Below are 13,591 nucleotides of genomic sequence, written 5' to 3' on the forward strand. Positions count from 1 at the left end.
GTATCTGAGGTTGACAACTGTTTCCACTTGTTTCCCAAACCCATACTCACCAGTCTCATTGAGAAATCAGCTCCGAGGCACTGCAGGCTCCCTGGTATGCATCCCAAGGCTCAGGGTTATCAGAGCCCGCCCTGAAGTTTCTGAAGTTTCGGTGGACTAGTTCTACAGAGATGTTAAGCTGCAACTCACTCAACCCAGCAGGTAGCAATACAAACCTGAGCAAAGCAAGAGGCAGAGGAGGGGACACTGGTTTTTATTAACAATTGATCCCTGGAAAAAACTTGAAAGTCAGATGGATTTGGAAGCACCTGAAGAAGTAGTTTAGTTTTGCAGTCTTAAGGGAGTTCATTTAGGAAATGTTACATCTGAAAAAAAAAAATGTAAAATTCCCACTTAACATTCAAATGTCTCTATACAGTCCCCCTCCCCCAACACCTGAAAGTTTCCAAACAGTAAACCACCCCACAGCTCATAACTGAGGCTCTCCCTCATTCTTTCACTGTTCCCATGAACAGCAGGCTTATTATTGGGTTGTTGCTCCTGACTCATCAATGGAACTGACGAATTTCATCCCTGGAGCTCACTGCTGAATCACCATGGTTGTCCCATCCAAAGGCCTTACCTTGCATCCTTTATTTCACTCAGTCTCCTGCTCACTCGCTTTAGGGACTGTTGTGTATATATGGACACCAAGTGCCAGAGTAGCCAGCCACCTGACTTTGATGCTAAAACAGAAGCTCCCAACTAGGATGATTACAGAGTATCTGGTACTGCTAGAGACAATTTTGACTGTCGCGGCTGGAGCAGGAATATGACTGTCAGCTAGTGAGTAGACCATCAGAGATGTTTTGAAAACACCCTTATGATGCTCAGGACAACGCCCCACTGCAAAGGATTATCTGATTGAAAATGTGAAGAGTGACAAGGGTGAGAGATAATATTAAAACATTTGGAGAAGACAGAGAATCGGTTCATGTCAGAATGCAAATAGGCCACCTCCCTTTGTTACCCAACTACAAAAATAAACAGACAGACAGACAGACAATGGTCATATTTTGCGTTCTGTCATCTGAAGACACCAATCTGATAGACAAGTCAGAGAAAATGAACTATGAGCAAGATGTCTGCTACAGCCCTACATGCTTCTCCACCTCTCAGTCTGGAAGCTCGGGCTCTGGCTTTACCATAACATGTGACAGTCAGTTTCATTGAAATTATATATTGTTATGAAAAAAGAGGCAGTTTTGAATAGCTGTATGAATCTCCCTGTGTGCAGAGTGCTTTTTTCTTTCTTGAGAACTGTACAGATGACTCTTAGTAAGAATGGCAAGGCACAGGGAAGAGGTTTGTAACAGTATCGTTAGCTTATACAGACTGCTAGCTGATATCTGCACTTTGGAAACCTGGAAAGAGAGTTCTTGAACTGGGAGTGGTAACACACACAGTCCATAAACCCAGCTTGTGGAAGGTGGAGTAAGAATGGGCAATTCAGATGAGTGAGGCTGTATTGAAAAGGAAAAGAAGGGAAGAGAACTCTTAAACCATCAGAATGTGTAGCTAAAGCATTTCAGCGAGAATTTCCGATATTTTTTTAGAATACTTGAAATATGTTTTATGGTCCCTTTGAATTGTTTTCTCATGGTTTTAACATGTTTTTACTAGTTTGGTTTGCTTCTGTGACCTTTCCTTCCAACAAATGACAACACTGCTCATAACTTTACCCCAGTAACAATAAGAACACTCCTTCCAGGAATGATATGGACCTTCATAAGTTTAACCTGATAGGGAAAGCCCCGCCCCACCCCACCCCCACAGAAATCAAATACCAAGAAGGCACCAAGTCTCACCCTCTGTTTACTCTTGCCTCTGACCAGATGCTAACCTGACCACATCTGTTGCCTTGTCCCCATCAGAGCTCAACAGCCCAACATCAGCACCCAGTTCAGAGAAGCAGAGCCCCATGGCCCAGCAGCACAGCCCTCTGGCCCAGCAGAGCCCTCTGGCCCAGCAGAGCCCAGCCGCCCCCAACAGCCCGGTTTCACAGCCAGCTCCTCCTCAACCTCTCCAGCTGCAAGGACATGAAAATAGGTAATGTTTCACCTCTGAACTTTCTAACTCTGAGAGGCAGGGGATGTGACGAAAGAATCCCTGAGAGCTGTGTAGGACACATCTGGGAAAGAGGTTTCCATGCAGCTTAAATTACTGTGTGGACATTTAGATAATTTCAGAGGGAGGGAGAAAGGGAGGGAGGGAGGGAAGGAAAGAGGAGAGAGAGAGAGAGAGAGAGAGAGAGAGAGAGAGAGAGAGAGAATGAATGTGTATATTACTAAGTATATTGTTTCATTAGTAAATGTAACTCAACATCTGCCCTGCAAGGTAGTAGCTTCTCTGCAGAGGTGCTGAGCCCTCACAGATGAGCTGGGGTTAACTGCCTGAGAGCATTAAGGAGCTTCTAGAATAAGAGCACAGGCAAAGGTCCTCTGGTAGGAGAGAGATTCAAGCATGGTTTTCCAAGGCCAGCATTGTTGTAGAATAGGGTATGGGGAGAGCTAGAGATGAGCTCACAGAGGGTGACAGAAGCCCCCTGAAGGCTTTGGTAAGAGTATTCAAAGTCCTCGCGTTTGTCCTAGTAGAGTGGGGAGTTTGTATAGGTTCTAGGCCAGCAAGTGTCATCACTCTCACTTGTTCCTAGAGAGGAAGAGACAGGAGGCTGGCAGGGAAAAGAGTGGAAAGGGGGTCTGCATAAAACCACTGAGCCACAAACACAATGACAGCATGGAGGGCAGGAGAGGTAGAAGGACTCCTAGCCAATCATAACTTTATATTGTCCTCCCCACAGCCGAGTGAGAGTCATCCATCCCATACATAGGGACCTCCTGAACTAGTAACATGAATAAGGTTCTTTGAGGCTCTAGAAGACAGAAGTGACATATAAAATGGTATCATTTTATTGTGACTAGTGTGCAGCAGAAAACCTGGCTTGAGTTGAGCCATTCAAGAAATAGGTAAGGGAATGGTCCCACATGTGTTTCTTCCAACAGGAATAAAATAGAACGCATCTGAATGTGAGTACCCCTTACCCTTTCCTGTCCAGCATTTTTAGGACAGCTGCTTCCCGTGTGCCCTCCCCACGCCCACTCAGTGAGGATGGAGTCAAACATTTTCCATATTCAGAGCTCTCTGGTCCCAACACTCACACTTCAGAACAGTGATTTTCTCTGTGCCACGGGTGACATTTCCATAAAATCCATTCTGCTATGATTTTCCCATGTGCTTTCATGGAAAACTGAGTACCTGGCCGTCCTTGGCTGCTTATGTTTTTAAACGTATGCTCGGAACAGAAATGCCCCATTGAGCAAATGCTGCAGAGGGTAAGAGCTTGACAACCAGAAAGCAGAGTTTAAGTCCTGGTTGCCTCAGTAATGAGCCCCAGCTGTGCTTGAGAACACCACATGTTAAAGGACAGATTGCACTGGCTTTCCTCAGGATCCATCTGAGAGAGTCCAGAGGGCGGGCCTGGGCACACCTGCAGTCCCTCACAGTCTCAGACCCTGCTCTTGGCTTTGCCATTGTAGATGAGTTTTGTAACCCATGTCTTCTTTTCAGAGTGCAACTGCCCTGAACTTGGGTCTTGGCTTCTAGACTTAGATGGGTAATGTCATCTCTACTAGCTAGTTACTTCTCCTGGTCACTGGCCACCGTCTCTCCAGAAAAGATTCTCCCACTGTGATGAGAAAAGCCTGCAAATATATTAAAGGTCCCTGGAGGAAAACAGCTGGCTAGGCCACTGTAGGCACCTAGCTTACAACCAGGGCTTCCTCTCTTCCCTCTCATGGAAGCAATGGTCTTTGCAAACACCTTTTTCCTTGACCACAAAATAAAATATTTCCCAAATCTGGCAATTAGCATATTTATCTGATTCAAATCTTTATAAATCACCGCCATATTTTGTTTCAGTAACGTTAAGAACCTTTAATAGGCCTGTGCCCAGGTTCCTGGCTTATATGTTTATTGTAACTGGAGATTCATTGTATGGACAGGCAAACGATTCAGTGATTTTACAGATATTAGAAACGCTTTCATACTCTCCTTCAAAGATTGCCATGGTGTCAAAGGAAAACTCTGTGCCTCTTTGTACACCAGTCTAGAAATGCTGCCAAAGCAGCTCATATACCAAGCTTTTCTACACAAGGTGTACCCACCTACATGTCAGAGTGAGCCATTGTTCCATGCAAAAAGCAGGATATCGTTCTCCCATATTAACTTCCTAGGCTTCCCAGTGTTTTCAGGAATTACAGAATAATTCTAAGATAATTATAAGTGAAAGTGAGAAATTAAAAAAAAAAAAAGAATGATTGTAGAATATATTCCAAAACTAAGTATGAAGAACAGAGTTCTCTTCTCCCACAAGGCCAATTGATCTTTGCCATTTAAAACCACAAGGCCCATGGAAGAGCACTGGAAAATGTCTTCCTTCAAACACCTTGAACCCTAGATACGCAAAGCTGGAAATGATTCTTTTCTAAATTTACTTAAAATACAAATACATTGTTTCTTCCATTCCTCCTTCCTGCTGCACCCATCTCCAGCTCCTCTCCCAAATTATCAGCCTCCCGCTCTCTAACCGTTACTGTTACATAGACATCTGAAATATATATATATATATATATATATATATATATATATATATACACAAATAACACATAAATACAGCCTGTTGGGTCGTTTGAGTGTTGCCTGAATGTGTAGGTTTCTAGAGCTGACCACTCAGTATCGGATAATTAATCAGGAAACGTATCACTGGGGAAGAGCTCTTCCTCTCCCAGCCTTCGTTAATCACCTGTAGCTCTTGAGCTCTCATTTTCCCCTGGAAATGATGCAGAAAAGGCTCACATTCTCTGCAAGATCTCCTGGGCAGCATTTCTTAGTCTTGGAACTTTAGCACACCATAAAAGCTTACTAGAATTTACTATTTGCCATCTGTCTTTATCATCTCAAAGTATCTTTAGCGATAAAATTAACAGCTACAAGAACTAGGTTGGTGACCTTCCTTTATACATAAAATAACTTTTAAGAGTACACACACATGCGTGTGTGGTGTGTGTGTGTGTGTGTGTGTGTGTGTGTGTGTGTGTGTGTACATGTATGCATCTTCCTCTGTAAGGTATCTGTGTGTAGGTGGCATGCTTCTCCAAGCATGTGCAGAGGCCAGAGGTTCATTGGGTATGTTTCTCAATGGAGTTTGCATCTTACTGTTTTGAAAGAGAGTCTATCTCTGAACCCAGAACTCACTAGTTGGTTAGACTACCCAGCCAGCAAGTCCCCAGGACCCTTCCATTTCTCTTCACTAGTGCTGAGATCACAAGCACAGGCTGCTGTGCCTGGATTTATGTTTCAGGTCCTCATGTTCATGCGGCAAGTACTTCGCCTGGTTTGTCCTCTTAATTTTTAATAATCTAACCCTAGATTTCCTACCAAGTGAAATGTTTCACTTGTGCAGCCCAACCTAATTTTTGCTCTAACCCATGTATCACTCAAGGTTAGCAACGTTCATAAAAATGAGGTACATTTTCGTTTTAAAGAACTCTTTGCATCCTGACACATGACAATGGAAGAGAGGGGCGTTTGATGCTTGGTGGCCAAGACAATGGCTGCAGCAAGCTCACCGGTTCTATTTCTAGTCATTTGTCTAATCTTTGGGGAGAGTCTCGAATTTCATCCCCTTTCACTATACCTCGAGACACAGCTGGTTGGAAACGGAACACATAATAGATATTTCATACCAATACCACACAGATCATAAAAATAAAGTGGCTCGGCTATAACTTAAAATAGCGCGACACCCAAACTACCAAGCTAGCGATTTCTAGAAGGAAACCAACACACACTTGCAAATGTCACCCGGTCCCTCCCCTTTTGTTTAATGCACGCTTCTGCATAGCTAAGCATCTTATTCAAATGGTACTTTAAATGATTCTGTTCACAGCTTGCACCTCAGTAGGCAGACGGGTGGGGGGATACAGCAAAGCCTGATTTATACAACTCATGGAAGGAGTGTCTCCCCTCTCTGCAGGGTTAAGTAACAAGTGCAAAGTACTCAAAGGGGTGGTTGAAACTCCCTACTAACTCCCTCCCAAGAAGCCCAGTAAACAGGTCTGTGTTCTATATTCCCACTGTGCCTCCGTAAATATTGAGTTATAGTAGTGGTAACTGATTAGGTGAACTTCTAAAAAGATATTTGTTAGTAATCAGTACCGGTAAGAGCATAAACCAGTAAGAAGCTATCTAATAATGATTGTAAAATTCTACAATCTTTGACCTTTTTTCTGTGTGAAGTATTTCCTTAATTCCACAAGGCATGGTAGGTAGCACACACCTGCAGTCTGGTCACTCATAAGGCTGACAGTGGCATATCACAAATTTAAGACCAGCCTGGGCTGCATATTAGGCACTGTCTAAAACAAACAAACAAACAAAATTTTTAAAAACGATTTGGCTCACTCCTCAGAACATTGCTTTAATCTAATTGCATCCATACTGCAGCATTGGGCAACAAACTATAAAATTCAAGAGTCTCTATTCCATGGTGCTGATCTTACCCCTGTGCCTATGATCCCACAAAGCCTGGGCTTGGCTGTCATGCCCTTTGTGACCTGGAAGTGCCCACAGCTTAGAGCAGTGGGAAAGCCTGAAGATTATTCAGTTGCTCTTGTGTGTATTAGTCCTCTCTGTGTTTATCAGTGTGTAAGGACTAAAAGTAAGCTGGAAATGAACGTTGCCCTGGGCCATTTTGCCTCTCCTCCTATTACATGACCACAGTGGAATCCAGTGCTGATCCTGGTAGCTGTGCTTCGCTTTCATGTTTTAACCTCTACAGTAGCTCCTACTTTTTTCCAATGAGCCAGTGACCCTGGACCTGCTTTGTATTCAATGATCATGCCTTACTGCCACTCCTTCAACTTAGCCATTAAATAACCCTGGGTTGGGGTTGGTGAGATGGCTCAGTGTTTCAGGGCACTTGCTCTTGCAGAGGACTGGGGTTCAGTTCCCAGTGTTCACATGGTGTCTCAGAGGTCTTTGTAACTCCAGGTTCAGGGATCTGATGCTTTCTTCTGGATGCTAACCATACACACACACACACACACACACACACATGCATAGGTAAACATATAAAATAAGAATAAATAAAACTTTAGTAAAATGTAAAATGTTTATAAACTATTTGGTGATCATTTCAGTTGTGCTTATATGATGTAATGATGGCATTCCAAGAAGAGTGTTTGTTAGTGTGTGTGTGTTTGTGTGTGTGTGTGTGTGTGTGTGTGTGTGTGTGTCTGTGTGTCTGTGTGTCTGTGTGTGTGTGACAGAGAGAGACAGAGACAGAAAGAGACAGAGAGACAGAGAAGAAGCAGGAGGCATAGAGGGAGAAAGGAGAATAAAGGAAGAGGGAAAAGACATTTTAATTCCTTAGATTTGTAATAATTGTGAGTTGGGTTTATTCTAAAGATTGTTTTACTTATGAGTACATGAATATGTGTGTAGACATGTACACATGAGCACAGTACCTATGGAGTGCAAGAAAGTCAAATTCCCCAGAGTGTATGTGAGCCACGTGACATGGGTGCTGGGCACTGGACTCTCGTCCTCTACAGGAGCAGTGCGTGCTGTTAACTACTAAGCAGCCCTCCCTCTAGCCCACTGAGTGTGCAGTTTTTAAATAATCAAAGTGAGAGAATATCCAGGAGGCCTTTTCCACAAAGTTCTGGTGAAAGCATCACATTTGTGTCGATTTCTTAATGAGCCAAATGAAAGTGTATAATGCAACACTTGTTAACAATATTTAGAGAACGCCATTTCTTTAATCTTCTTTAATCCTAAATATGTAACAAGACCAACTCAAGGATTTGGGTCCCTCCCAGCCGTGGTGACTGGACTATGCTTGGTCGTTCTAATCTCCTCAGAGCACCAAAATACCAAAATACCTTTCCCTTCATCCAGTTACAGGTCAGAAGTAAAAGCAAGGCAAGATGTGAAACCAGACATCCGGCAGCCTCCCTTCACAGACTACAGGCAGCCCCCACTGGACTACTCACAGCCCCCACCCTTGGACTACAGGCAGCACTCCCCAGACACCAGGCAGTACCCTCTGTCAGACTACCGGCAGCCACAGGTACCTCTGCTGGAGATCACGGGGTCCCCATAAAGACTTTCTGATGTATTTCTAAGGAATGCCATAGAAGGGAGGCAGAAATGCCATCCTGCTGGAGCAGAGAACAGAGCTCTGGTACTAGTATTGATATCAGATTCACACCTGCATCTCCAAAACTTCAAGGCGTGAATAATCTTTTCTAGAATAAAGCAGAACAGTGAGTGCGCAGTCACAATGAGCTAATCCTTGATAATAATTAACCAGCTAACTCCAAGAACATACATAGCCTTGTCAACTGTCATTTTTGAACTTCTGCTGGACTCCTGTAAAACTGCCAATGCAGAAAATTGTACATTTTCCAGCCATTGGGGGTTTTTCAGAGCCATAGTTTCTAAATGGCTTCCTGCCCCCACTCTGTGGTAAAGAGCCATGCCTCTATGCAGAGGGCAAAGCCAAGGGTGGCTTTAAAATCTACCCTGCAGCCACTTAATTGCCAAAAGCCCCTGTGCACACAACAAAGGGCTCAGCTGCTTTCATTATTGGTTGTGTTGGACATATCTCCTGAGACTTCCCTAACCTGTCTGAATTCCATTTCCTCAAGGCTGGATCTCCCTTACAGGCCAAGGTAAATGGTAACCTCTGTGAAAGGTATCAAGACCAGAGCTCAGTGTCTAGTAAGCATTCATCACTTGATAATGAGATGCCAAGATAGAAATTAAGGGCAATTTCCACTCTATCAGATTATATTCTGCCCCATTATTAAATGAAGGGCAACTTTAACCCCAGATAGTTTAAGTAGATTGGTAGTCAGGAAGTCTTGCACACACTACATTTTCAGGGAAAGAAAAACTGACTTTGTTTCCTCTGACTTGATGTTCAGCAGTCTGTACAACTGAAAGATACAGTCACAATCAGTAGTCTGTACAACTGAAAAATACAATCAGAATCAGCAGTCTGTACAACTGAAAGATACAGTCAGAATCAACAGTGTACAATGGAAAGATACAGTCAGAACCAACAGTCTGTATAACTGAAAGATACAGTCAGAACCCCTTGCAAGTTACTTTTTAGCTCAGAAAACTGTAGTTTACACTTCCCAAGACGCACCACTGATTGACAGATTTATTTGTGGTACTAACAGTAATGAATGAAAACATTCAGGAGAGATGACGTCATTCAGATCCATATGCCGTAAGTGCAAGATGATCAGGCGAGCTAGCGCGAGCTAGACTGCTTGTTTCAACAGAGTGCTCTGACCTTGAGCCTTTGGAGCTATGCCTTGCTTATTCCGTACTTGTAAAATCAGCAGGTGTCTTTCAGCACCTTGTCATTTGAACACATTAGCTGTGGGGGGAGGAGACAGAAAAAGTGACCATCGATGTCCCTCCGATGCTAAACTACTCCATGTTCCATTTTCTCCCCACTCCCAAAGGATTTTGATTATTTCACTGTGGACATGGAGAAAGGAGCCAAAGGCTTTGGATTCAGCATTCGTGGAGGAAGGGAATACAAGATGGATCTGTACGTGTTGAGACTGGCAGAGGATGGACCAGCCATAAGGAACGGCAGGATGAGGGTAAGATGCCCCACCGTACAGAGCGCCTTGATGCTAGTGAGACCCCACTGTGCTGTTAGAAAGATGGTCAGGCATGCTCTCAGACAAGCACCTTTACTCTTTCTTTTTCATAACCTGATCTTTAAAGATTTGGTCAAACACTTACAAAGACTTACAGTGGCCAACCAGGTATGGTGGTACATGCCTGTAATGACAGCACAGGAAGGCTGAGACAGGAGGATGATGCATTCAATGAAGGCCATAGTAACTTTGAGGCCACTCTGGGCAATATAGTATGACTTACACTCTCAAAAACACCAGAGGGATAAAAGACTACAATACCTCTTGCTTTTCTGCTTATAAATGTCCACCAATTGGTAAACTTCAACATACTTGTATTTTTCTCAAGAGAAAATAAAAGAAAGGGGACAAAAGAAGAAATAATTTGATGTGGAGACGAGCTCTGTTATTCTTCTATGGTTCAGTGATTTCATTTCCGTTGATGTTGAATCTTTCAAGATTTATTTTCCCTTTTAAGTTCCACACCTCCACATCCATTAATCAAATGGCCTGTATCTCTCCAGAAATGTTTCTTTTTTATTGACTGGCCGTTGGGCTTTGATATTGGACAGCCAGACACAATAGGAGAAAGGGATTTGACTTCTAGCGTATAAGTTGCCCTTAAAAACTGGATCAATTAGACACTTTCAATTTGAGTGCAAGTTGGGGAGGATGTTTAATGTAACAGCCACTCTAGGGTAAGTGATTGGTGGTGTAACTCATTCTATATCAACAGGCGCAAAATGAAACAATAGCTTGTAACCTCAGCCACAAATAACTCCAGCAACCACGTGATAAAATGTAATTCTGCTTGTACATCTAGAATTCATCCTTACCAGCCTTCCTTGCTTTTTAAGTTTATACAGATAAAACCTCCGTGACATGGAGATTCTAAAGTCTGTGGTCCTTGTACTGAGTGTTGCCAATTGCCCTGGGGAAACGCACCTGCTACTTACTCCTACTACCCAGTCTAGCTTCGATCACTCTCTCCAGTGTCAAAGACCAATGCAAAAGCAAGATGAGTACAAGTCATGTTTCTCTCCCTCCTCTGCAGTCCTCTGATAAGTGGGAGATTGTGGAACAGGTGGAATTTTACCCCAGATAGGGCACGTTCCAGATAAAGACAGTCCTGTCCTGATCCAATACTACCCTGTGTTCCCTGCCAGAGATATCAGTGGGCAAGATCTCCACATGGCTTCTTGCCTCTCTAGTTTCCGTCCAAATCAGAATAGCAAGTTATTTTTTTATAGAATTGTATTTATTTATTTATTTACTTATGGCAGAACCATGCATGTGCCACAGAATGCATATGGAGGAGTGAGGACAGTGTGTGGGAGTTGGCTCTCTCCTTCCACTATATGTGACATGAGGGTTGAGGTTGGGTGGTCAGCTTGCCGGTAAGTACCTTTACCTGCTGAGCCACATGCCCAGGCCAGAACTGCATTCAGCTCACAAGTGATTAAATAAAATGAAATTCTTCTTTGCAGTGGCAAGTGAAGTCAGCATAGTACAGAGATCATGAATGAAATGACCAGAGCCTTCTGAGATAAGGAAGAAGCCACCCCACCCCACCCTTACTCCCTCCCTATGACTTTAGAGGTTGCCACATTTTTAACTGAGTTGAAGTGGATTACCACTGGGTACATACGCTGGGTACATACAGTACCCCCCCCCCCAAGTCACAGAAACCTAAATAGGAGTAAATATTTTCAGAGCCTCAACCCTAGCAGAGGCTTGCAGTGGGTCTCAGCATGGCCCTGTTAGCTAGTGTCAGAATCTGATCGTATTTTCGATCTGTAGAGTTTAAGGGCACAGCTGTGCTTGATCACAGCACCTATGTCATAATTCACAGATACATTTAAATTACTTCAGCAGGGACCAGGATCTATCAATAGTTGTATGACTTATAGTTAGATTACTGTAAACTAATGCATTAGCTTGATAATACATAGGTTTTAGGATAGGAAAATCAATAATAAAGTTATTCAGGAACCTTTTTCTCAGTTTATTACAAGGTTCCACTTTGATATTATTGGTGTCTAGGTGTATACGAAACTTAGCTATCTGTGCCAACAAGGCTTTACAAGGCCTCGTCAACCTCCCATGAATTATGACTTGGTTTATAATTTCTAAGGCTCCTGAGACAACTAGGTGAGGTAGACATTCATGAGCTACCTCTACAAAAAAAGTTCAAAAAGAAAGGCTAGTATGAAGTTCTTCCCAGCCTTTGAATTACTGTAACACATTTCTACCGTGTTAACATGATTTTGTCACCTCAAATTTCAATGTTTAACATTTCTACATACACATGTGCACGTGCACGTGCACACACAATCAAATTCATTTGGTAGATACTATGCATATCTCCCATGTTTATTATCAAGAACATCCAAAAGAAAAACTCCAGTTAATTGTCCAATAGAAGCTAAAATTTAGCCTGATACAATAAAATTGTCCAAATCCAGATTACTACAATGGAGCTGGGTGATTCTGTAACATGAATTAGGTGTTATGCCCTAGGTTTGGGGGCGTGGATAGTATGAATTTTAGATAGTTTCTTGTACCAGATTTGAGCATCTGCTTTTGAGATTCCTATTCCTGGCCATTTGTGTTAGTCTGGTTGTAGGCACATGATAATTTTTGGGAAGGGACACAGGGAAACCCAGGAGAAATGCTAACACAAAGTGATGATATCATCTCCTGAGGATTCTGGGACACTGTGGTACCCATCTTTTTTTTTTCCTTAGGTTGTTTCTAGGCTCCCAAGTGTCACTAAGACAAATAACAATGACCTTCATGGAACAGTTGACAAACAGCAGGTAGACACAGTTGGAAGGCAGTCCGCTGCACCTGCTCTTCCTGGCTATCTACAGCCATGAGGGTTATTTTAGCAGACAGCTTTAGCAAATTAGGCTATTAGAGAAATTAGTTCTAACAAAGTTGAGAAGGATAAAAATCTTCAGAACTAATGAGTAAGTCTCTGGAACAAAGTTCTTAGAAATATAACCTCATTAAAAACTGAAGCTAAGTAGAAAACCACGGGCAAAGAAAAATGAGCATACAAAATAGCTTTCTGGTGAAGCTCGGTGAAGCAGAGAGTGTAAGAAACTCTGAGATAAATGCGAGATGTTTGGTGGGAGGTGGTTCTGAGCACTTAATAAAAATCTGGCAGCAAACTTAAAGAGAATCTGAAAGGAGAATGCGGTGGCTCTGTGGTAGACAGTGTAGTGGATGAGTGTGTGCTAACACACAGGCTTCGCACCCACAAACATGGGGAAGAAGGCAAAAGGCTCCCAGCTGTCATTGGAGTATAATACGATGCATATCTCCATGAGATGGATTTCCTGGGGGAGGGGGAGAGACATCATTTATAACAATTGGAAGCCGTGTCTCATTTGCATGTGCCTACTAACAGTGCCTGAGCTAATGGATCACACTAGAATATGTCTAGCGTGGGCTTCAGGGTGACCCCAAACCTTAACTGGTCGAAAAGGGTACAAGAATGACCAATCTTACCCAGGTTTCTTGTTTTCTTAACCAGAAGTGTAATTCGCTGATTTAAACTTCTTTTGAGTTTGTTGATTTTCTTCCTAGTCCAGACACATCTAGCTTGAGGCTAGAGACTATGTACATAAACGCAGCAGATTCTCTTTTATACTTTGTTGCTATTAAACACAGAACCACTTGCTAGACTATTTGTAACATATGTGACAGAAGCAAATACTAATAAGCTTTCATCTCAGCTTTAAAAAGAAAAGAAAAGAAAAGAAAAGAAAAGAAAAGAAAAGAAAAGAAAAGAAAAGAAAAGATCACCAATCCCTCATGTC

The 13,591-nt window shown here is 42.7% G+C and overlaps 1 protein-coding gene across 1 annotated transcript in view; it reads left to right on the plus strand.

Moving 5' to 3' along the window:
- The first annotated feature begins 1,918 nt into the window (after positions 1-1,918).
- LOC117720486 (membrane-associated guanylate kinase, WW and PDZ domain-containing protein 2-like) overlaps positions 1,919-13,591 on the plus strand; it is a 94,265-nt gene continuing 82,592 nt past the window's right edge. The window contains exons 1-3 of the mRNA XM_034518948.2: positions 1,919-2,088; positions 7,999-8,170; positions 9,582-9,725. Of these exons, the coding sequence (XP_034374839.2) occupies positions 1,961-2,088; positions 7,999-8,170; positions 9,582-9,725 (444 nt within the window). The 5' untranslated portion in view covers positions 1,919-1,960. The remainder of the gene's footprint in view (positions 2,089-7,998; positions 8,171-9,581; positions 9,726-13,591) is intronic.

The sequence above is a fragment of the Arvicanthis niloticus genome, chromosome 15 (assembly GCF_011762505.2).
Source record: "Arvicanthis niloticus isolate mArvNil1 chromosome 15, mArvNil1.pat.X, whole genome shotgun sequence".
Taxonomy (NCBI): domain Eukaryota; kingdom Metazoa; phylum Chordata; class Mammalia; order Rodentia; family Muridae; genus Arvicanthis; species Arvicanthis niloticus.